Genomic DNA, 18,242 nt, shown 5'->3' on the forward strand with positions numbered 1-18,242 from the left:
TGTAAGCACAAGGCGCGATTCGGGCGTAGCGTACTACATGTAAAGCTTGAACATTGCAGTGGCAACTAGACTCGCATCATGGTACTGTTGTGATAGCCATATGTCACAAACTAGACATTTGGTGACCTGACTCGACTGAAGAGATAACCTAGATAATCGGCAAGACTTGAATTGTCTTGTGTTTTTGAGTTTTTCATGAGGATTTTGCTATGGTACAGAAAATGTATATTTGTATTCAAGATATTTCTTGTATTTGATTGGGTAGATAATAATCTTGTATTTAATAGAGAAGACGGTAGTTGGGGAAAGTGAACCTCAATAGTTTGATCAAGGGGAGGTCAATGGTAGTAATTTGAAGGTCTCGAGCATAAACAGGAGTCCACCCCACTCATTCGTATCACCCAACACTTGAGCAATAGAATTATATTTTTTCCTTGAGCTTGTCTCTCTGAACACTTTCTCTCTTTCTCTACGAGCTGAGTGGGCTAGTGAGCGACACATCGGGGAAGGCCAAGCTTAGGCGTCCAAGTAAGAGCCAAAGGAAGCCTAAGTGCCGCACGGTTCGCGATCTCAAGCGTCGGCTCGCGACACTTACCAGTGCGTAGTGCTGTGTGTACCGTATTTGTACCCTCATATAATGGTGGCTCGTGCAGCGAGTTAATGCAGTGCGGAAGCAAGTTGGGAGTAGGCCTTGGGGTTGCAGATGATGGCCAGAGGAAAATAAAGAAGAACCCACATGTGCGTTTGTCCCCGAAGCTAACATGCCATGCATTGCCTCCCCTCTCTCTCTCGTATGTATCTTCTTACGACCCATTAAGGGTTGTGTTACGAAACATCCGATGTTATCACTCCATGATATCTTCAACTATCATCAGGTCGCAAAACACCCCTTATGGGCATGTCCATGTTGAGGCTTTATCAAGGAGAACACTTGGGGGGTTACCCACCCTTAAAGGGGAATGGTTAGGCCAGCTTTGTCCGCCGGGTGGGCTTCCCGGCCCCTTCACCACATGAGCTTGTGGTCCCTCCGATATTGGCTGCTTGTCCGGTCGCGTTGACGGCCCTTCTTTGAACCCCTCCCAATGTCAACTTCTTGGCCTTCGACGTGGGACGCCAAGCGGGTGCGGTCCAGGTGCGCTCGCCTGACTATATTCGAGTAAATTCAGGCGAGCAGATGCTCAACCATGTAGTTGGTGCACCTAGAGATACGTCCAGTCGGCCATCTTTTTCTCTCGAGGGTTTCATGATGGGGTTGCATGGGGGACCCTCGAGCTGGTTTAAGAGCGCAACCCATGCTGGCGCATGTGGTTTGACAACTCATTGATCTTGACCGTTCCGTAGGTTGAATCGAGCATACAATCCTCTCCGCGGACTGCGTGTTGACTATGTCAACGATAATACAAACCCTGGAAAGGAAAAAAGTACCCGCATTTACAAAAGCTCATGCATCGTCCCATCGACTCTCTGTAGCAAGGGTGGGCAATTTCAGGGTCGCTCTGGCTTCCACCTGAAACCTACTCGTCAAAACCTGAAAACTATCATGTGACAGGTTATGGGTCTATTCATACTCCACATGTATCCTTAACTGAATCGTTGCTTCTAATGACCATTATTTTATGCCACAATCTACTAACCACAATTTATATTTAGACACAAGAAAAATGTGAAACATTAACAATGTAAATGTCTTAGACATGAATATCGCCAAAAATAGAAACTAAGATTAATGATTCCGGATAACACACTCATCATCGAAAGTCATATAATATTGTAGGATCGCGTAAAAGACATAAAATAAGAAAAATATAGGCACTTATTTCAAATTCTGGAACATGAAACCTACACGTCGGATCCGGTTCCGCAATTTTCAAAACCTATCCTACAAATCCTAAAACTTGAAACTGGACTGATTTGTCGATTTCATTTTTCGATTCTCGATTTTACCTTGAAATCATGCTCACCCCCTTACTCTATCGAGAGCACTCCCACTGCTTTGCTTGCGGGCAGGCTTGAATCCACGAAACGTGGAGGAGGCCCGAAGAACGTGTGTTCTTTCGGTGGAGACAACGATGTTGTCGAGGCCCATGGGCTCGAGTGATCGTGGACCGGGTGAAGCCGAGAGTGGATGGGACTGATGATACGATGACGCATTGACAGGGCCACCGCTTGTGCTTGTGCTTGATGCCCACGCAACAGGACCCCGCACCAGAATTTTTTTTTTTTTTTGGGTCAAACGCACCAGAGTTGTCCGGTAGGGAAAATTCGTTGTCGGAACCCGGAAGTTCGTTATCAAATTTTAAAGTAAGAAAAACATTTTCCTTTTCCATCTTCGGCCACACTACCCAACGAGGTAAGGAAACAACCATTTTCTTCCTTGCATGTAATTTTCGAACAAAACATTTTTCGTTGGTAAATATTATAATAATTATGTGACTATTTTTAATATATTGTAAAATTAACATGTTGTTACGTATTATAAAAAAAATAACAAATAATTAGAAATTATTGTGGGATTCGAATCCACTCTTATAAGAATTTATGGCGCACAACATGATGTTTCTCTCTTACGGTCATCCAAAAACTATTATGCTAGCAATATCCAATTCAAATTCAATTCTCGATAATAACTTGATTCACACTCCTCTTTCTTTATTAATTTTGCTTCTTTCCACTTTTGCTAGACCCGTTAAACGGGCGAGTTGAATGTTGTTTGGTCGAGTCATAAATGATCACACTCAAATCGAACTATTAACCCAACATATATTACTAAAACGCTTTTATATTTAATTCAATTTAGCAACACTAATAAACTATGACAAAGTTATATTTCTAAAATATTGTGGCCAATTTTTATAAATTTTTTAAAAAATTCAAGATTTTTTATTTTATTTTTATTTTTCCTTTTCGTCTTTTTTTTTTTTTCAAAGTACGGCGAGGGGGTTCTGCGGCCCTCGTCGGTTGCTAGCCCTCACAAATAGCGGGAGGGTTGCGGCCCTTGCTTGCGATCGGCGAGGGTATCTTGGCGACACTCGCCGGACTCGTCGGGAAAAAAAAGTAAAACAAAGAAAAAAAACAAAAAATAAGAAAAAATAAAAAAATAAGATTTTTTTTTATGACTCATTTAAGATAGTAATGTGACCTATTTAGATCCATTTAAATGGAAAAGAAATAAAACAAAAATAAAAGTCCAAGAGCTCCTCCAATGGAGAAAAGCCCTAGCAAAAGCACAAAAACCCGCATTTCCCCCAAAAAACCAATCCGGCCATATGCTCTGTGCTAAAACCTTGGGAGGTTTCCGTTTCCGCCGTTGCTCTCTCTCCTCTTTGTCCGATCTCCTCCTGCCCAGCCACCTCTCTCTCCGCCCCTTCTCCGCCGCCGCCGCCACGCCGGCACCTCCGCCCTCTCCCTCACTGTCAACTTCGGGGCCCACCATGGCAGCTCACCCGAAGGATGAGAACTACCTGAAACTAGTGATTCCTAAGCGCATCGCTCTCTTCGAGTCCATCAAAGCCCAGCAGCTCTCCCAACGCCAATCCATCGCCGGTGAACCTATCAAGTATGTTTCCGGTGCTGCTCCGCTTACATGCATCTGCACACGCAGGGATAATGGCGTGGTTTTTGGCAAATCTTCGCTAGGCCCTAGTTTCGTGAATGCTTTTGTTGAGCGAAGACACATGGCACGCATAATAAACGTATTGTAATTAATGCGGGGTCGTGTATGTGGCCTTGCTTGTATTTGTGCGTTTATGAATGTTGTGTGGATCATGGGGCGCGGTTTTATTTGATTGTGACAATATGGATTCCTTTTGTTCTTGGATTGAAGGATAACATTACCGAATGGGACAGTGAAGGAAGGGAAGAAGTGGGAGACATCTCCTCTGGATGTTGCTAGGGAGATATCCAAGAGCTTGGCAGCGAATGCTTTGATCTCGCAGGTGGATGGAGTTCTGTGGGATATGTCGAGACCACTCGAGGGTGATTGCGAACTTAAGATATTCACATTCGATAGCGATGAAGGGCACGACACTTTCTGGCACTCAAGTGCCCACATTTTGGGCCAGGTTTATGAGCATTCTTATTTATCTCTTTCCACAGTTACTTAAGGCCTTTCTGTTTGTTCTGTACATATATCTGATGGTGATTTAAATTTACTATGTAGTCCCTTGAAATGGAGTATGGTTGTAAGCTTTGCATTGGGCCCTGCACTACCAGAGGAGAGGTACCTAGGACATCTGCTACTTGCACTTTCCTATTGGTTGCTTCATTTTAGCTGTCTCGTAGCTTGTGCATGCCACTCAAAACTTAATGTTAAAGCCCTTATTGTGGGAGACTTCTCTTGGTTCTAGAATTGAGCTAAGAGACCAAGTTTGGGTTGTGTTTGCCATCAGAATTTGGCCAGACATAACTACATATATTGCTCATGTTCCCATGTTGCCTTGAATTTTCTCATGCAATTTTATTTGTATCGATAGCTGTAAAATATATAGTGCTGCATGAAGTAAGAGTCAGATATTGGAGATTGTTAAGCTACACTATGTATATAAATAGCTTGCACATTTGTGTCATGTGAGTTGCATATCTAAGTGGTCATTAACACGCATATTCAGCATTACATTGGTCTAAGATTTAAAATGATGGAATTCAATTTTTTTTCTCACTTTATCATTTTCCTGGGTTAACTATTTTTCCTTTTTAGTAGATTCTATGTATAGACCTTTTAAAGATAGTGAAATGATCATGCAGGGATTCTACTATGATGCTTTCTATGGTGACTTGGGCTTGAATGATGACCACTTCAAGCAAATTGAGGCTGGGGCGGGTAAAGCTGTTGCGGTAATAATCATCCATCAGATATCTATTATCCTTGTGGTTACTATGTCTTTTTTGTAATCCATTGAAATCTGCTGAGTAGAAAATCAAAAGTCCACAATTATAGTTTGATAAGTAGCTTCTAAGGAACTTTCACAAGTTCATGCTGCGGATCTATTGATGAATCTTATGTTCATTGAACATTTATTCATCAAGTAAGGTCTCAACATCATAATGGATATAAAGGTGGAGGGAGGTTCGTGGCCCTGGTCTTAACACTTCTTAGAGGATTATTGACAAAGCCCTGTCTTACTGAACATTGTCCCCCATTTAATAAACCTTTTTAGTAGGATTATGGCCTCATTTTCACCAACTCATGCACTTTTGGGTCCACGGCCAGCCAAGTCGAAGTAATAGAACTTTTTTGCATGGATTAAGTGCGGGAAAGGTACTGCAGAAATAAGCTGCCTCTCTGCATTGTAATAATAGAGTAAGTGGTGCTTTGAAACTGGATTTAAGCGAAATCAACAAGATGCTGTTGATCTACTTTCTTTTGCCCGCTTCATGCCCAATCTCATTATCACTTATCTAGGGACCAGATTTCTTGTAAGCCCTAATCTGTGCAATAATGCCCTTGGTACATTGAATGACTATTCTGTTACTTTCTTGATCCAGGAAAAACAGCCATTTGAACGCATTGAGGTGTCTAGGGATCAGGCACTGGACGTGTTTTCTGATAATCCTTTTAAGGTGAGTAAGCTGACAAATTTCCCTGTTGAATTTTTGTCATCTCTCTTTTCAAGTACTTTTTCTTAGATTTTGCAAAGATGAAAACCTGACATCAAGTTTCTCTTGCTTTTGCAATCAGGTCGAAATCATTAAGGATTTGCCTGCCGACAAAACAATCACTGTGTACAGGTGTGGTCCCTTGGTTGATTTGTGTCGAGGGCCTCACATACCGAATACTTCTTTTGTTAAGGCATTTGCCTGTTTGAAGGTGATTGAGCACAAATGGAGATGGTGGTGTCATTTTTTGGACCGAGGTGTCATTTGATACTATTGCATGTAAACTGGTTGAAGATTTTCAATTTACTATTCCATTTCAGGCTTCTTCAGCATATTGGAGGGGAAACAAAGATAGGGAAAGTTTGCAGAGAGTATATGGGATATCTTACCCAGATCAGAAAAGATTGAAGGTAACATTGGTGTTGTTTGTCCTTTGTACTTTCTGAAACAGTTGGGTTAGGACTTGTGAAATTGAATATTTAGTCCAGTGTCTCCTTTTGAAGTCCAAACTTGTACTAGAATGTGCTCTGCTGTGCAACCATCTTTACCCAAGTCTTTGTCTCCTTTTGCAGTCCAACTTGTGCTCTCTACTGTGCAACCATCTTTACCCAAGTCTTTATAGAGCGCCAAAGCAATTTTCTTAATACGCTTGCAATTTTTAGTTGATTGATTGAAAGGATTATCTACACTTGAGGGGTGCAGGCATATACTGTTTGGTATACGTTCTGTTCATTTCGGGCTTCATGCAAATCTTGCATTTGTGGAGAACAAAAAAATCTGTTAATTGCAGTGTCTTGACTTTATAGGACATGAGAGATGTTGACATCGGCAGTCTTTAAGTTCACTAATTCCAGGTGCAAGCTTTAATTTGCTTATATGATATTTGTGCAGGAGTATATTCATCAGCTTGAAGAAGCAAAGAAATATGATCATAGATTATTAGGTACTAAACAAGAGCTTTTTTTTTGCCACCCATTAAGGTAATCGATAGGCCTTGATATCTGGAATTGATAGTTCCTGCTGATTTGCCACTGTTCTAATGCTCAACTTTCTATGTATCCAGTCCTGGTAGTTGGTTCTTCCTTCCTCATGGAGCTCGAATCTACAACAAGCTCGTGGAGTTTATAAAATCGCAATACAGAGATCGAGGGTACCAGGAGGTTGATATCCTGATGAGTTGTCACATTACTTGAATATACACACTGCAATTTAGTAATCAATCAACTCACCTTTCCAGGTCCTGTCACCAAATATGTATAACATGCAACTGTGGGAGACATCTGGTCATGCTGCAAACTACAAGGAGAACATGTTCGTTTTTGAGGTGAGCTTCACACTGCCTTATGAAGCAATGACTGTGACTTCCAGAGAGAGCTTCCATGTAATAAGTTCCACTACGAGCAGTGTCTAATGGCAGGTGGTTTATTGACATGTTGTGATTTAAGCTATCAATTCTGCTTATTCGCCATGAAAATAGCCCGAGGAATAAATTGAGAAGAACCTAAATGTCTGGAAGAGTGTAAACCGTTGAGTGACATTTTCCTGTTTTGCTGAATGAGCATTGAATAACAATCTGTTCAAATAAAATTGAAGCTTCATATTAACATCAACTTTTAATGTACTTTGCCCTTTTACCCTATTCCTATTTGTGATATAATGTATTGAATTGGTTGTAAATTTAATTGAAAATTTTTGGGACACATAAAAGACATGCCTCTAAAAGAAGGCTCTTCACTTAAAAATCCCTTTGGGTCCCCTGTTTCCAAACTAGCTAGAATATCGAGAAATTTACTGTGGAGAGAAATTCTTGCTTACTGAAGAGGACTCTTATATACTGCGAAGTCTAAATCTCTTGATCCATTAAGCTCCCATGTCCCAATACATTCACGTAGAATCTGCTATGTACCAGAGTACTTTTTCTTCCCTTAAGGTCGAGTTTTATCCCGAGTTATGGTACCTCATTCATTGATTTCACAGGTAGAAGTTAACTAAAAGACGTCTGAAATATTATCACTGCAGACTTGAGCTCTTCGGTGAAACCTCTTCATCCCAACATACTTCTCACCGAACACCATTGCTTGCCAACAAAACCTGCTTATACACTTCAAGTCATGAGACTTTAAGGAATTCCAATTGAGAGGATAGTACAAAATTGATTGGGCTGGTCCAGAGCTACATTTTTTGCTGTCTCCTACCCTGATTGCGTAATTCCATTTTGCCTGAATGTAAATATAGCCCACTTTCATTAGAATTCTCAGCCCTCTGGGTATCCATCCTATGTTTTGTGACACCGACCTTTTACAGATGATGAACTTTGGTGCCATAATGGTACACTAGCTAGTTGGGCTTTGTTGACGGTAATTAATGAGTTATACCAAGCCAACCTTTCTGGAGGTGTTGGTTAACAGTTGCTCAGTGATTGGGACTTTTCCCATGATAAATGGTCAATACCCTGAGGTAACAATGGGTAAATTGATGGAAGTGGGATACAAGCTGTCCCTGAGCTGTTTAGGCTTATTAACTTAGTATCTTCTTTGACAACATATACTACTCAATTGCTATTCCTCATGGACTGTATGTTGGCAGTGAATCTCTCCTTTTGTTATGCAGATTGAAAAACAAGAATTTGGATTGAAACCAATGAATTGCCCTGGCCACTGCTTGATGTTTAAACATAGAGTTCGTTCATATAGAGGTGAGCTGAAGTGATCGAAGTTATCTTAGATGCCGAGTTTCTATTCAGTTTCCTATGTTCTGTTTGTGAGATTCAAGGGGTGTTTTGTAAGGTGAGAAATGACTTTGCATAGGTCAAACGTTACCACACATTAGATATATTAAATCTTCGCAAATTGCAAACAGTACTCTGAGAAACAAAAACAAGTTTCTTCGGCTCTTGCTTTTTCATTTAAATTTCCACTTTTTTGTAACTGGTTGTCGTTTCTTATGTAGCAATTACGACAAAACTAGAAAATTCTTTTTTTATTGGGTCTCTTTCTAGGTGGTTCATGGTGAGAATTTTGCTGTACAGATTCTTTGACTTTTTCACTTAACTGCCATTTCTTCCATGATGCTTAATTGTATTTAATTGTCTTGGCTTGATTGTTATTCTGGTTTTGCATTGTCGTTTCACAGAACTTCCTCTTAGAATTGCTGATTTTGGTGTCTTGCATCGTAACGAGGCCAGTGGTGCTCTTACTGGACTGACACGAGTCAGGAGATTTCAGCAGGTTTTCTTTTATTCGATCTCCCAAAATATTGCTCCTTGGGTTTCAGAACACTAGTGTGATCCCAACCTTAATTTTCATTCCCTTTTTGGGATTCCAGTACTATCTTCTGTGGAGGAATGTAGTACTTAGGTTTTTAACTTGTAATTCATCATTTGTAATGCTGATGAAAGTACATTTTCTTGGCTTTTAGTTGGTTTTTTCACCTGAACCTTACACCTGAACCTTACACTTGCTTACTGGCTGTTCACAGATTAAAAGCTTTTTCCTGTCTTTTGCTACAGGATGATGCTCACATCTTTTGCAGGGAGTCACAGGTTTGTGCGGATGTTTGTTGACAAGAATTTGCTACCTGTTGATACCATTTCCTGGCATAATTCTTGCTTATTGTTAATGCAGATAAAAGATGAAGTTAGAAGTGTCTTAGAGTTTATCAGTTACGTCTATAAAGTTTTTGGGTTCACTTTTGACCTCAAGTTGTCTACAGTAAGATATTTCCTCTTTATCTGGTTAATGTATTAAGCCATTCTTATATGTTGTTTCCTGGGAGTGTTTCTGCTAATGATCATTTGCGACCCTTTAATTCGTTGAAGCTCTTGATGCATCATCTTTTTTAGTAGATGTCATTCAAGTACATTCTGTGCAAGATGCATGGGAACTGGAAAAAATTGATTAAAACTGTTAGATGGATCTGGGATGGTTAGTTACCCAATCCCTGCCTAATATTCTCGAAACCTTCGATGTTATTGAGCAGTAAGCTGGAACTAAACTAATATCTTTAGTTCTTTGGAGCACACATATAAGGCATTATTTCGGAGTATATTATCTTTCCTCCAAAAGCTGCAATGGACGGACTTTTTCCACTAGAAGCAAACCTTTTGAGTCTGTCTTTGCAAGTTTTAATGTAACTTATTTGCTGTGGTATAAGTGCCCTGAAATATTTCTTGCTTGCCTCTAATTTAATCTGAACACTTGCCCTTTGGGATTTGGGATGCGGTTGTGTTGTTTTCTTGTCTTCTATCATTTTGCAATCTATTGTGTCCACATATTTGTTCATGTGACAATTTATCTTGTCCTTGACATGTTTCGATGTGCAGAGACCTGAGAAATATCTAGGAGATTTGGCAACATGGGAGAAAGCTGAGGCTGCCCTTGCTGAAGCGTTAAATGAGTTTGGGAAGCCGTGGCAGGTAACCTTATAGTTCTTTTTGTCTTAACCGAGTTAGGCAACAACCTGTCATGATTTTAAGTTGATTTTTTGTAACATCAAGGTAACTATAGGTCAATAATTGTGATATTTAGATGAAATTTTCAGGATCAATTTGTTACTTCTCTTGATCGAAGGTGTATAATCTTTTAGAACATCTGCTTCCATTTCCTCATTTGTAGTTCTTCTATTTAATTCTTATTAGTGAATGCTTCAAGGATGTGTTGCCTTACTTCAATTTTTCTCCCTCTCTAAATCTATCCTTGCAATGCCTGTGTACAGCCATCTGCAGAACCTATTGCTTTTGCTGATAAAACTATTCTGCTCTTACAATTTATATCTGTCTGCGACACTTTTATACGTATAAGTTACCTCTTTATTTTCTTTTTATCGATGCTTACTCATAGGTCACATCTCGCAGATAAATGAAGCAGATGGTGCATTTTATGGACCAAAGATAGATATCAGTGTTTCTGATGCCTTGAATAGGAAATTTCAGTGTGCTACATTGCAGGTTTCTGTTCTTTTCATTTTATACATGGATTTTTCTTTCTTGTTCCTTGATATTTTTCTCAGGGTTTTCAGACAGATGAATCCTTGTGATTGCAGTTGGATTTCCAGCTCCCTGCCCGTTTCGAGTTGTCTTACTCAGCAGAAGATGAAGGTAAGACAGAGATTCCTGTTATGATACACAGAGCCATTCTTGGTTCTGTTGAACGAATGTTTGCTATACTGTTGGAGCATTACAAGGGGAAATGGCCTTTCTGGCTTAGTCCACGCCAGGCAATTGTGTGCCCTGTGTCAGAGAAGTCTCACTCCTATGCTCTAAAGGTAATTTATCTAAAGGTCCTCTGCTTGTTAATAGCTGAGTACTTGAATGTGTGTGATTTTGCTACTTGGTATTGTCCTCTTCTCTTGTCTTATGGTAGACATCTGGTGTTGGCCTCTATCTATATGTTACTCTTATAGCATTTAATGTTCCCTCGGAAATAGAGGAGGGAGAAAATCATATGGCATCATGATGAAATCCATGCCAGTTCAAATAATTTCTAATTTATTGTATCTGTCACTATTTGAATGTTTTATGTTGATCCTAGGTGATGATCAACATAGCTTTGAGTATCAGATTGCATCACTCTGCTATGAAGTGCTCGTTAATGCTATATTTACTAGCTTGTTAGTTAAGGGCGCGCATGGCAACACTTCTTTTTCTGAAACACCATCAGAAGCAGAAGTTGATTTTATAACTTCTCCATCAAAAGTTGATTTCTGATAAAAAAAGACGTTTGATAAAATTTCTACTTCTAAAATTTCTACTTTTAATCAAATACCGGCGGCGGGCGGCGAGCGGCGGGCGGCGAGCGGATGAGCGGCGGCCGGAGACCGGCGAGCGGCGGCCGGAGACCGGCGAGCGGCGGCCGGTGACCGGCGGGCGGGCATTGGTCGGCGGAGTCAAAGAAGTGATTTCTGAAGCTAAGAAGTAAAATTTTTTTACTTCTCAAAGTTGGCCAAAAAATTAACCAAAAGTAGAAATCTCTTTCAGAAGTAGAAATTCCTACCATAAGTCAATATTTTTACCAAACAGATTTCAGTTTCAGAAGCACTTTTGAAGTGTCTTTACCAAACGGATTTCAGCTTCAGAAGCACTTCTGAAGCAGAAATTCTGCTTCTGAAGTGTTATCATGCGCGCCCTAAGCTGTAGCAGCACTCCTCTAGTTATTTACAGTTGCATGAGATATCATCCCTGGATAATATTGGTTTTCCCCAGTTGTGAATAATAGCATATTACTATACAGTGGGTAAGTGGTAAACTAACTCTTGTCGAACTGATTCTTGCTATGGAAAAATCAGGAAAATGCTTCTTACAAGTTTTAAACTTGTCTCCTTATAGGTGCGGGATCAAATTCATGATGCTGGTTATTATGTTGATGTTGATGAAACCGATAGAAAGATTCAGAAAAAGGTACACCCAGAACTCCTTTTTCTACTGAGGTTGACCCGTGCAGACTCCATAACTTAGTTTGGAGTTTATCAATCTGCTGGCCTAGCATTTAAATTGGATTCGTCTCCAAAATATCTTTTCTTTACTCGAGTTATTCAAGCTTTCAGTATCTGGTGTAGAAATGAAAGATAATAGTGTAAGATGGAGAAGTGCAATTGCTCTAGTTTTGGAACGTGAAATACTCTTCACAATGGAGAGCTTCTGTATTCGTTACGGGGCTTGGATGATCTATTGATCCCTTAAAAGGAACATTTGATGCTATGGCAAGACCGTCCTAACCATCATTTGCAGCTGCAGTGGAAGGAATTTAGAGCTTGACAACAACTGTGTGGCAGGATCTTGGTTTGAAAATTGAATAAGAATTAACTTGCTGTTATACATATCCTGTCTAATATTTCCTGATATATTTTGACTCAGTATTTTCCTTTTCAACTGCTTTATTAGTATAATCTTCTGTCGTGGTCATATTCTAGCTGCCTATTATGGTTTTCATGTGCCTGCAGGTAAGGGAAGCTCAATTGGCCCAATACAATTACATACTTGTAGTCGGTGAAGAGGAGGCAAACACTGGACAGGTATCAATCTCACTAATCAGTGTAATGCCTTATCAGCGTGGACTTGCTTTGGCCGAGGTTGCCCCCTGAAAATTAGGTTTCCTTATGGAGTAATGCTGCTGCTGTTTTTCTATCAGTTAATCATTGCTTGTTTTCCCATTAGGCCTTCTCAGAAATTATCCTTCTAGTTTTACCGATACCTGCATCGGTTAGATAGCCATTATCAACTCGCATTTGCTCTCCAATTTGTTAAAATCATTTATTGCAAACATTTAGCTTGTCATCTTTGCATGTAATTTCCTGGTAATTCACGTTCAGTTGCTTAGGCCCTGAACATGTCAGTTGCTTTTCAGTAGAAAAAGAGTAGACAAAGATAACTTCATCTCAAAGGAGGGCATTAAGTTTTATGTCCTTTACTAACTGTGCAGCATCCCATTTCGAATCTCAGAAGCATAACTTGTGGAAATTTTGGAGTTCATTGGACTTGAGATCTCAGTTTATGATTACTTAGCCAAGAATTTGGTTTTGCTTTAGTAATATATGTAGATTGTGTTATCTCCTCATAGCTTGTTCGTCTGGTGTGCTATTCTCCAGGTTAGTGTTCGCGTGAGAGACAAATCCGACCATTCTGTCATGAGTGTTGGGGACATGCTTAAGTTCTTCAAGGAGGAAGCTGCAGCTTTTCACTGAAGAAAATGATTTTGAAGTATGATCCAGAACTAATGGGATTTGTTTTGTTTCCACTCCGCATTGGAGTTTCAGAGATACACAAATATTTATCTCAATGTTGATTTTACTTCCATAGAGTGGTCCAACATCTCCGCATATTGTAGATTACTAGTACGTTTTTGCTTTTGGTTTGAAATTTATTTACCCATCAACTGATTGTCCTGGGTTTTTGTATCAACTTCTCATATTCTGGGGAAACTTGGTGATGTTATGCTTCGTTGCTATTGTTTGTAGCTCATTTTAAGCCTCGGGTTTCACTCACATTCGAGTTTATCTGCTATGCATCCTACCTCTGATTTATTCGGCGTACCTGTATGTCAAAGTTTCCCGATAAATTCTATCAGGAGTCCAGGATTTCATGTTCCCATGTTATCCTGGCTTCATAAGATCATCTAGTATGTGTTGTCCGGCCGCGTTGAGAAAGAGGGAACATGAGAATTCGATTTGGCCCCTGCGCAAGAGCATTCAGTCCGAATGGTATGCTGCCCCTATTTGTGTGCATGTGATGTATTGTTCAATTTGTCGTCTGATACTCAAGCAATCGTCCCATTCTTTTGTGGTCCATCCTTGCAATAATTTCATAGTCCGCACATCCCTATCTCTTAGGTGTATGTGGCTCTATTGCCCCTAAAAGTCAGTAAGTATGTGAATCTCTCCTACATTGGCTGAACTTCGAAGGATGACTTATAAAAGAATTTGTATCTGAAAAGTTTGGGGATCATTCAAATTTTAAGATTACTTAACTTGGATAATAAACCTGTTGATTGTCAGAACTATGACAGTGATCGGACGAGACATAAGACATGTGTAGAGTCCCATAACAAGGGGGTCGGCAACGGCCAGCGGTGGGGGGGGGGGGTGGCCAGTGGAGGTTAGCGGGGGCGGCGGTTGGTGGCAGTGGGCGGTGACCGACAAAGGAAGGCCGACAAAGAGAGTGCAACGAGGACTTGAGAAAAAACGAAATTTTGATAGGTTATTTCTCATTTCGTTTTTCGAAATAGAGAAACTATAATTTTTAGCCTTTTATTTCTCTTTCAAATCTATTTATAAAATAAAAATTTGTTTTAAAAATATAAAAATAAAATTGCATTATCAAATAAATTTCTGTTTCAAATTTATTTCAAAAATAAGTTTGGAACAGGAAAAAAATTGAAAAATAGAATGGTTATCATGCGCGTCTTAATTAACTAAAGTAATTCAAAATTATTTCTCAAGTTTACCACAGTTTATTCTAATTTGACAAACTTGCCTAAAGTGATGAAAAATAACCAAAAGTTTGAATCCCTGGTATCGTCGTGCCACGTGGTGCAATCTCCCGAAAGCCCTACAAACCATTATATATTTGCCTATTGAGGTGAGATTAGATATGCCGCCTGTCCACTTGCACCCGTCCGATGGAACATATCTCGTCCACAAAAGTCAGTGCCACACTAGTCTCTGATCTGTTTCTTGACAAAAGCAGCAATCTCTCTTGGGCATCATCAGCATAAGACAGATTAAAAGGGGAATTATGGAATTCTCGAAGAATCTAAACAGAAAATGGCGTTCCGCAAGCTACGTAAGGTGTATTAGATCGGTGTCGAGCGTACCAAATTTCGTTATCGATGCCTTTGTAAATCGTACGTGCATCGCCTAGTCCGGTCTTATGATTCGATTCTTGCGGCGAATATACTGCCATTTATTGCCAAAGCATAGAGAAAACGGCAAAGGCAAGGAGGAGGAGGAAAAAGATCAGCTGAAAAAGGCATTGCACATATTCATACAGAAGGAATCCAAAATCATTGTAAAATGACAACGACTGCAGCAACACAACAAGAAGATGATGGCATAGAGGGAAGAATTCAATAGTTAACAAAAAGAATAAATAAATGAAACGGCATAAAGAACAAAAGAACAAACTACATCATTATTGGAGGTTCTGTTTTGTTTTCATCGTATTCCAGATATTTCTCCCTCCGGCAGCTTCTCTATCTCCTCCACTTCCAGCGAACTTGGAGTGATCTGCGCCTTGTGATTCTTCGGAGGAGATGCTACATCTTCTTTCCCTGCGAAACTAGAGAGGAGACCCAGTAGCGAACTTCTACTCCGATTGAGAAGAAGGGGAAGAAGCAACAGATAAGAGGAAATGGTGGGTGGTGGTGGTTCAGGGGTAGTGATGGTGCTGGTGTTGACAGAGTTCTTGGAGCAGGGGCTGAGCACCATGAGCAAAGTAGCCATGAGCAGAGGCATGAGCAACTTCGTCTTCGTTGCTTACTCCAACGCTCTCGCCATCTTCTTCCTTTTCTCTGCTTCTCTCTTCTTTTACAGGTCAGTAAAATACTAGTTTCTAGCTAGTAGCTCCTCATGTCACGCCATTCGTCTTGAGAACTTACTAACTTTACGCTCTCTGTTTTCTTTTCTTGCCTTTTCTTTCAAACTTTCCAGGAAAAGAAGGCTCCCCGCACTCACACTCTCTATAGCTTTCAGAATCTTTCTCATGGGTCTGATAGCGTACGTAATATTCCGTCTCTTGGTTCGTGGGCTTGTGGTTGTTTTGTGTATTTAGCATGTATATTGTCTAATTGAATGTTGCGATGGTGGTGACTGGTGATGGGGTACGAAGGAATTTAATACATGGGAATTGTGAAACTGCAAAACGAGCAGGACATGTTTGCAACTGTTGATGTATGTGGGGATCGGATACAGCTCTCCTACTTTGGCCTCGGTCATGACCGATCTCGCACCGGCTTTCACTTTCATTCTTGCTCTCATCTCCAGGTATGCTCTCACCTTATGTTCATCATAATCATTCAAGCAAAAGTTTATATTTTTCCTCAGGGTAGAAAGTTAGATATACACCAAATGTCAGGGCCGATTTAGTGATTTACGATGTAGGTGTAGGAAAACGAGGAGGCAAACTCTTATCGAGTGTCGGATATGGTTAATTCGTTTAAAGGTTCACTCGCAGTCTGTCACTTCGGTTTTGCAAACCAATCTTAGCACAGCAAGATTAGCGTTACCCAAAAGAATAACTGGTAATGGAGCGCATGCTCCTAAACACTCCAGCTGATGTATGGTGCTCTAGATTCCTTTTTCTTTGTTAACTTTGAGTATGCTTGACATGGATGATTGATCACTGCCACACTAATTCAAGCAAGAGCGTGGAATGTGATTCTGGAAATATAACTCGCCCTTATCAAGACATGAAACAAATGGTTAATGATGCAGGATGGAAAAGATTGACTTGAGAGTGCAAAGCAGCATGGCTAAAATCGTGGGCACGATAGTATGCATCACTGGTGCTCTCATCGTTACACTCTACAGAGGCCTCCCGCTCACAAATGGTTCACCATCGATGCCTCAAGGGCTCCTTCTTCAGCCACACTCCAGCTGGATTATCGGCGGCTTTCTTCTCGGTTGTGCTGCCTTCTTGCTCTCGGTTTTACTAATCGTGCAGGTATGTCAATCAAAGCGTGTAAATTACTCGATCACTTGTCTATTTTGATTGTATGAATAAGATAAGGTCCATGTACACCAACATCGCCCGAATAACATTGACACAACAATGCTTGGAACATCAGCCAAGTACAAGGACAGTCTATGTGATATGCCATCTCATTGAGCATTCCAACACACAAGAAAGGCATTCGAAGTCCCTCAATCTCTCTAAGCCATTGAGCATACAGTGACTAAGTTTCAATCACAATCTGCAGACATGGATACTGAGGGATTATCCAGCAGAGCTAATGTTGACACTCCTCACTTGCGTCGTTGTGACAATACAGTCCACCATCGTGGCTCTGATCATGGAGAAAGACGTGAATGCTTGGATGTTGAAGCCCGATGTAGAGTTGATGACCATAGTCTACTCGGTAAGCACCAAGCACAGAGAATGCAACTGTTGCAAATGTTAAAGCTACAAGCACTCCTGACTAGTAGATTTGTGCTTGATAACTTGATGGGCAATTGATCTTTTATAGGCATTTTTCGTGGTAGCCATAAGGAGCGTGACTCACGCTTGGGTGTGCAAGACCAAAGGGCCTGTCTACATCTCCATGTTTAAGCCACTTGGCATGATCATTGCCTCTGCAATGGGGGTTTCTTTGCTTGGTGACACTCTTTATCTTGGAAGGTATGCGTAAATCGGATCTTTTTCTAACAAGAAAACTTGGGTTATGATATCTAATCAGTGTCTTGCTAATCTTTCTTCAAGACAGTAATATATGCAACTTGATTCAAATTGTGGGTGGTGTGCAGTGTGATTGGAGGAGTCATAATAGCTATTGGGTTTTATGCTGTCATATGGGGGAAAGCTGAGGAAGAGAAGGCGGTCCAAGAAAGTGGAAGTTTCAGCTTCAAGTCTTCCTCTCCTAAAGTACCTCTTTTGAACAAACCCGTGGAAGCATAGTGCATCTCTTATCTTGACCGCAGTCTGGTTTCAAATTCAGATTTGCATACACCGCGAGGCTCAAACGGGAAACTTTTATAGAACAACATGCTGTTTCGTTCTTATGTTTGTATGGTTAGATGCTTTTCTGATACAAAGCAGACTAGCTTGTATGTTTATGACTTAATGCCATAGATATGCACTGATGAGAATTCTCATTGTAAGCTGCTCAAGCAATTTGCTGATCTGGTTAAGCAATATGGCATTACCAAGTATCTTTTCTGGCATCTTGGCATTGTAATGACTTTTTCTTTTTGATCAACCACCGATGGGGGAAAGAACAACTTCTGTCTTTAGTTGCAATATATAGTTCAACAGGAAGTCCATATTCTCTTAACGTTTAGCAGGACTGTTTAACAGATGTTGACTGAAGAACCGAATGAAAAGGTCCTTTCAACTGCTACCTTTTGACCCTTCTTGGAAGCAAACAAAAAAGCAACCAAATTGAAAAGTTGAGAGATTTTCCAAATTGTTGGTTTGCAAGCAAAATACAATAAACAACTCA

General features: G+C 40.4%; 2 protein-coding genes across 2 annotated transcripts; both read left to right on the top strand.

Moving 5' to 3' along the window:
- Positions 1–3,232: 3,232 nt before the first annotated feature.
- On the top strand, positions 3,233–13,349 carry LOC115755706 (threonine--tRNA ligase, mitochondrial 1). Its single transcript, XM_030695214.2, has 20 exons — positions 3,233–3,556; positions 3,824–4,061; positions 4,160–4,219; positions 4,744–4,833; positions 5,485–5,559; positions 5,678–5,806; positions 5,916–6,005; positions 6,487–6,575; positions 6,659–6,755; positions 6,833–6,919; positions 8,206–8,290; positions 8,728–8,822; positions 9,104–9,136; positions 9,219–9,305; positions 9,917–10,009; positions 10,448–10,540; positions 10,636–10,857; positions 11,918–11,989; positions 12,532–12,603; positions 13,177–13,349. Exons 1-20 carry the CDS (start codon positions 3,267–3,269, stop codon positions 13,270–13,272), a joined length of 2,193 nt encoding a protein of 730 aa, XP_030551074.1. The 5' UTR covers positions 3,233–3,266; the 3' UTR covers positions 13,273–13,349.
- A 1,862-nt stretch (positions 13,350–15,211) lies between these two features.
- On the top strand, positions 15,212–17,999 carry LOC115755753 (WAT1-related protein At5g40230-like). Its single transcript, XM_030695297.2, has 7 exons — positions 15,212–15,618; positions 15,736–15,801; positions 15,955–16,068; positions 16,519–16,747; positions 17,004–17,162; positions 17,271–17,422; positions 17,548–17,999. Exons 1-7 carry the CDS (start codon positions 15,437–15,439, stop codon positions 17,696–17,698), a joined length of 1,053 nt encoding a protein of 350 aa, XP_030551157.1. The 5' UTR covers positions 15,212–15,436; the 3' UTR covers positions 17,699–17,999.
- Positions 18,000–18,242: the final 243 nt, after the last annotated feature.

The sequence above is a fragment of the Rhodamnia argentea genome, chromosome 6, assembly GCF_020921035.1.
Source record: "Rhodamnia argentea isolate NSW1041297 chromosome 6, ASM2092103v1, whole genome shotgun sequence".
NCBI classification, from domain to species: Eukaryota; Viridiplantae; Streptophyta; class Magnoliopsida; order Myrtales; family Myrtaceae; genus Rhodamnia; species Rhodamnia argentea.

Excerpts from the sequence above, each read along its gene's own strand:
- LOC115755706 (XM_030695214.2), top strand. The coding sequence starts at position 3,267 with ATGCTCTGTGCTAAAACCTTGGGAGGTTTCCGTTTCCGCCGTTGCTCT. Across the intron at positions 10,010-10,447 it reads AGTTTGGGAAGCCGTGGCAG|ATAAATGAAGCAGATGGTGC; the intron begins GTAACCTTATAG and ends CACATCTCGCAG. Across the intron at positions 12,604-13,176 it reads AGGAGGCAAACACTGGACAG|GTTAGTGTTCGCGTGAGAGA; the intron begins GTATCAATCTCA and ends GCTATTCTCCAG.
- LOC115755753 (XM_030695297.2), top strand. The coding sequence starts at position 15,437 with ATGGTGGGTGGTGGTGGTTCAGGGGTAGTGATGGTGCTGGTGTTGACA. Across the intron at positions 16,748-17,003 it reads CGGTTTTACTAATCGTGCAG|ACATGGATACTGAGGGATTA; the intron begins GTATGTCAATCA and ends CACAATCTGCAG. Across the intron at positions 17,423-17,547 it reads GACACTCTTTATCTTGGAAG|TGTGATTGGAGGAGTCATAA; the intron begins GTATGCGTAAAT and ends GGTGGTGTGCAG.